The sequence below is a fragment of the Cibotium barometz genome, chromosome 52, assembly GCF_041138505.1.
Source record: "Cibotium barometz isolate CiBa-2024 chromosome 52, ASM4113850v1, whole genome shotgun sequence".
NCBI classification, from domain to species: Eukaryota; Viridiplantae; Streptophyta; class Polypodiopsida; order Cyatheales; family Cibotiaceae; genus Cibotium; species Cibotium barometz.
The window spans coordinates 17585066-17591065 of NC_141097.1; the positions used below are offsets into that span (position 1 = coordinate 17585066).

At 43.0% G+C, this 6000-nt stretch overlaps 1 protein-coding gene across 3 annotated transcripts in view; it reads right to left on the reverse strand.

The window, feature by feature from the left end:
- LOC147608884 (uncharacterized) overlaps positions 1-4988 on the reverse strand; it is an 83059-nt gene extending 78071 nt beyond the window's left edge. Inside the window, exons 1-4 of one of the 3 annotated variants that reach the window (XM_086788384.1) lie at positions 4827-4988; positions 4597-4706; positions 4083-4191; positions 3406-3504 (exon numbers count right to left, since the gene is read on the reverse strand). In XM_086788384.1, the coding sequence (XP_086644510.1) occupies positions 3406-3504; positions 4083-4191; positions 4597-4706; positions 4827-4863 (355 nt within the window). In that variant the 5' untranslated portion in view covers positions 4864-4988. Of the gene's footprint in view, positions 1-3405; positions 3505-4082; positions 4192-4596; positions 4707-4826 lie in introns of those variants that run through there. The other 2 variants (XM_086788385.1, XM_086788386.1) reach the window with 2 other exon arrangements.
- Positions 4989-6000: the final 1012 nt, after the last annotated feature.

The following is a 6000-nucleotide window of genomic DNA, read 5'->3' on the forward strand; positions in this document are numbered from 1 at the left end:
ATCATGACACACCATGGGCGATGTGGCAACTCTTGAATTCCAAGATGAGTCCTGGTTCGTGGCCTCAGTGGCCATAGTCACCAGAAACGTTTCGAGGTTTTTGACAACACATTTCGTCTTTCGGCTAAGAAACGCAGAGGTTTCGTAGTTTTTGCTATATAAATACAATAAATTGTTTAGAACTTGTAGTTTGTAGAATTATTTGTAGGCCTACCTAGTGCTAGCTAGGCACTTAAAATATGGTAAAAGCTTAGGCAATTGTGGTCACAATTGGGCAATTGGGAAGTTGTGGAGTTGTGACTCGTGAGAAATTGGGCAATTGTGAGAAATTGGGGATTTATGAGAAATTGGGCAATTGAGAATTTAGGAAATCGGAAATTTTGAAAAATTTGTGAGAAATTGGGGGAGAGAGGAGGAGGAGGAGGAGGAGAAGAAGAAGAAAGAGAAGAGGTGACTGCGATCGCGTGCGAGAGAGAGAGAGAGAGAGAGAGAGAGAGAGAGAGAGAAGAAAGAAAGCTTTATTAACGTCTACTAGAGGCCGAAGTCGGCCTATGAGACAAAACAATATACAACTGTCAATGTCCTTTGGGTATCCAAATAATAGAAAAAGGTACAAGGTACAAAGCTGAAAAGCTAAAAACTGAAAAGCTAAGGATCGATGGGAGAGTGGACCATCAAAACTGACGAGGCATGGATGGAGCTCTATCACTAGGGACTCAATGTGCAGTACTGTATGCATCAAGTATACAATCATGCTATGCAAATCTAGCTAGCTCCATCCAATACCATACTGGGGATGTAGGATGGTGTACATAAGTGGGGGAGGGGCAAAGACCACCTATAGGATCCTCCCTAGATCTGATCGAAAATGTGTGAGCCTCTCCTAGACATAAAGCTGGTGGCAAGACCGGATCTAAGTGATCTCTCTCTCATGAAGTCTGGGGGTCTGGGAGCCTGGTGCTCTGTGTCTCCGTCGAGCTCGGAGATCCTCTACGCATTGAAGTGTGACCCCCCTATTGTGGTGGTGGTGGGGGTGGCGGCGTAGCTCTCTGAAAGAAATCTGTAATCTGGGACTGCTGTCTACCTGTAGTAGTGTCTCTCTGTGTCGCTGTATCTCTATCAGGAACTGCCCAAATCGGCGCTCGTCTACCGACTCCATGATCTGGCGCAATGAGTGGGGCTCCCTAAAGAAAGTGGGGTATCTCTCTCGGACAGTGCTGTATGCTCTCCATCTACATACAAAGTGCTTCTTGCTCTCTATCTCCTCCTGATAGAGTCTGCATATCCTCTTAGTGCGGGGGAGGCGTGATGCTCGACCAGCCTCTATCTCAAGTTGATGTGATGATACTCTAAGCTGACCAATGGCCACTCTGACCCTGTGTGGCATGTATGTATCCATGTATCCAGGTCTCTGTATGAATCCATCCGCTGAGATACGCCACTTTCTTGAGAGAGAGAGAGAGAGAGAGAGAGAGCTGTATTAACGTCTACTAGAGGCTGAACTCGACCTATGAGACAAATCAATGTACAACTGTCAATGTCTTCTGGATGTCCAGAAAAAAAAGGACAAAATGAACATGAAATAAAGTATGAAAGTACTGAGCTAGTGGGGGGGTGTGATGGATGGAGCACTACTGCTAGAGGCTCAGTATGCAACCTATATGCGTAGGGTATACAAGAATGCAATGCAGATCTGTCTAGCTCCAACCAATACCATAATGGGGGTGTAATATGTGATACATAGGCGATGGCGAGGCAAAAATACCTTGGAGCATGATCTCCGGGTGTGAGTGTAAGTGAGCTAGCCGCTCCTGGATATGGTGCTGATGTCCAGCCCGTATCTTTGAGAGAGAGAGAGAGAAAGAAAGAAAGAAAGAAAGATTTTATTAACGTCTTCCAAAAGACCGAACTCGGCCTATGAGACAAATCGGAGTACCTGTATGGAGTATCCTCTCTCATCCCAACAAAATGAAATGATATATTAACGTCCTCAAAAGGCCAAAATGACCTATGAGACCAAAAAGGTTACAACAATTGGTGGATCTGATACAATGTCTGTGTAAGAAAAGCTAAAACAACGAAACAACTAACTGAAACTACAACTATGAGGAAAAGTAAGGTACTAGGAGCTCCTAATGGATAACATCTAGGAAGGAAAACTCCAGCAACAAAGATAAGCATCATATACATCACTATCCAAATATGTCTCTCATCGATCGATGGCGGATATCCTCAATGTCCTCCATGGTGAGTACTCTGACTGGACGTCTCCCATGCCGTGCTAGTATGGTCCTAATCCTCTGTTGTAGTCTCCGTCGGTGTTGGGATGGGCCTCTCATCTTGGGGCGCCTGGACCGCCCCAGCTCTATAGCCCGATCAATCAGTGCCTCTGGTGCGGCTATACTCTGGGGCTATCTGCAATGCCTGCTGGCCTGACTGCTCAATCTCTGGCCGAAAGAAGTCTGTAATCTGCCTCTGTAGGTGTTTCTCCCTCTCTGATCCCCTCCCTCTCATTTGCCGATGTACAGTCTATTATGAGATCCGAGGGCGATATCATTGCCTCTTTCGAGAGGGTTTTGGGCCGTTACGCAGGGTCATGGAATTTGAGGATCAGAGATGCCTAGGATTGTTCCTACTTGAGCTCAAGAGACACAAAGAGACTCTCTTGGCAAACAAGAGACTGAGCCATGATGTACCTAGACAAAGGATCCTGACATATTTCTTCAACATTAGCACCAGCAGCCCAACCCACACACCTCTTGATACCTCCTCCATCAGGCCATCAAGGCACCAGCCACGCTCCCAGGGAGTCACCACTGATAGAGCGGTCATCTTATGTCGTGCTCGTCGACCACGCCCACCAGGATCCTCACCACAGCATCCTCACCATCGCCAGATCAGAGCCATTATTGCTCGGCATCAAAGGTGCCTACCTCGCTTCTACGACCTCTCCATTCTAGACAGCCCCATGGCGAAGATATTTGATCTGAGGAGAGGGCAGCACTTCAACTGATCAGCATACATGGATCTACTTGATATACATTTTCCAATATTTTCTACTCAGTATCATCAAGGAGTCTTACTTACAGTTCTTATAACTGTAAGACAGTCAATTTATTGTACTTTTTAGTTTCATTTGGTTGTTCTCTTTGATGAGACACCAACTTCAGATGTACTCTCAGTTTTGGTCTCATAGGCCATTATGGCCTCTTAGAGACGTTAATATATCATTTCATTTCTCTCTGTGTGGACACATGAGGTTCTTCTGCTGCCTACTTTATTGTACGCAGGGTCTATGTAGTACATCGACCACAAGCTGCAAAACAATCCACCAAATTATTTCTAGTGTAAAATTAAGTAAAAAGGATTATATACGTTCATTATACATGAGAGTTATCATCTAACCTTCAATGTTCCATCTTAAAGATAGAACAGCTCCTTTGTGTGCATCAATCCTTCTCTCCTCTCGTCCCCCCTTGCTGATGACACTAAATGTCCCTGCAACTATCAAGTAATTTCATTATCCTTGAACTTTTATTTCCTGCACCACAGTCTGCCACTAGCTTCATCTAGCATCACACCTCATATATTGGATCAACTACTCATAATTTCATAACATCATTATATTTATTTGCATATGATACATATACAATATGAGTAAGGTAAATTAGGAACATTACTATTGTTTGTGCAGTGAATACGTCAGGTATATTGCATTTTCGTACAAAAAGTACTAGTAAGGTCAAGGACGAACAGAGCCATAGTGGTTTTTAAAGAAACTTTTGCATTCTGTAGAGTGTGTAGAACATTCCCTACTGTACGCAAAGTAACGTGTGATCACAAGGTTAAGTAGGAATACTAATGTAATTAGGGGTTGTACATATGCCACCCTGCAGACTTCATTGACAAAATTACAAGGAGAGCTGTCTCTACAATGGCCATGCAGTCGTCTCAATTAGACAGTTTAAGTTGTACTTCTATCATACTCGGTGGGAATAAGCCAAAAAGGAGGAGACAGTTTCAGAGCTTTTGGAGACCAACAAACAATGTAAGGGTCACATACTTGTAAGTAGATGTCTTACCATTCGAGTAGCCAACAGCAAAAATCTCGCCACCTGATACTCCACGATGGCGTTGGGATATGGGTGGATACCAATGCATATCTATGAAGCTTTCCACACATGTGCAAACCTGTCATCCAGAAACATTAGCATTACTTAGCTGCCATATTCCCTTCAATAGAAAAGCATTTGCACTCCTTTCAATTTCCTTTCCAGGTTTTTAAACTGTTTTCGGCATCCATTTTAAACATCACTAAGTATGCTATTTATCTCATCCTTTAAGATACTCTACTATAAGCCATCCATAAGTACATATACTTCCATCGATCATTATGTTAGTCATTGCACGACAGTTTTGAGCTCCGGGAGATTGATCAACAGAACTATGAAGTGTTTTTTCACTGTTTTTAGTACTTTAAATGAGAGCCTCTCACTTTGAGGGTTCTCGAATATAAGATAAAAATAGTGTGTGGGGAGATAGAATTGGATGATTGACTTACCGTATACATGCTTAGCTGATTGATGAATGACTTACCTTACAAAGAGCTTCAGCATTCCTACTCCAGCGCCATATGTTATGATCGTGGCTACAGGAATAGAGCTCATTGGAGGAGTTCCACCCCACAGCTGCAACACAGTCTTTATCTGCAAAACTCAAAGGTTAAGGAAAAACAAATGTACGTTTTGTTTCTGAGAATTTCCAAGAAAAGAAAATGGAAAATGGAAAAGACAAACGTGTTGAAGAAAAATAAACAGATGGGATACGAGGGGAGGTTGTGAGGGGAAGAAGTGAAAGTCGCATGGCTCTGTAGCTGCTGGTTGTCTGCAAGACAGTAGGTTGTGCATGCACACACAAAGATAAGAAACCAAGAAACAGATCAGTGAGACCCTTTTACACTACTGTTGGGCGGCCGGACAGGCAAGTTGCAGGGCCGTCGTTAGTCTGAAACGGCCTTCTCTACAAAAGTTGGGACTCAACCAACATGGGCATTGGGTGCTTGTGTTGGGCTGAGTTGGTATGGCTCGTCATGGCTCGAGTTGGAACAAAGCCCGTCGAGCAAGCTGAATTCTATCACAAAAAAGAAAAAACAAACCCGCGTGGCACCAAGTTGGACTTACAAGATTGCCCGATACATGAAAGAAATATTAGACTCCAAGGGGTGGCTTCCTAAGTAGGCTTAACGAGTGGTTTGCCTTAATAAAATGTAAATTCTAATGTGTGTTTAAAAAATCATTTGATTTTTTCATAGGAAGGTTCTCCATGAAAAATCAAGCATGTTTCCAAGGAATAATAAACTATCCATTCGAACTGAAAGAAACAAGGGATTGTCTCGCTTTTACTGTGACCGTTCTTGCTATTTTACCCTTTACAAGGTAGATGCACCCTAAACACTTTCATCCTATCCACCTCTCTCCTAAGGGATTTTATGTGGCAAACTACCCCTTGCAAATGAGTTGCTCAAATGCATCTCACTTACTAGCAAATGCGATGCTCAACTAATGATAAAGGACTTTACACAACTAGCCTGCCTATCTTGCTGTCAAAGAATTTGACAATGGGCACAAGGTGAGCAATCAAGATTATGGCAAAGCGCCTTACGGTAGCTCAGGTGGGTGAAACCATGTTAACCTACGAAGTGATTAACCCCAATTAATACTTGAGAGATGGGTGAAACCATGTTAACCTTCGAATTGGTTGATTGGGGTCTCTCCTTTGGGAATTTATCTTCTAATTGGCCACCTTACCTATTAGCATAGCCTTGTAGACTCCATAATACCTACTCATTCTTTTTCTCATTTAGGTGTCACCTTATCTATTAGCATACCCTTGTAGAGTCCATAATACCTACCGGTCCTTTTACTCATTTAGGTGCCATCTTGTTTAGATTTGTACGCCCATGTGAGTTGCACAAATGCATCTCACTTTATTAAAAAAACA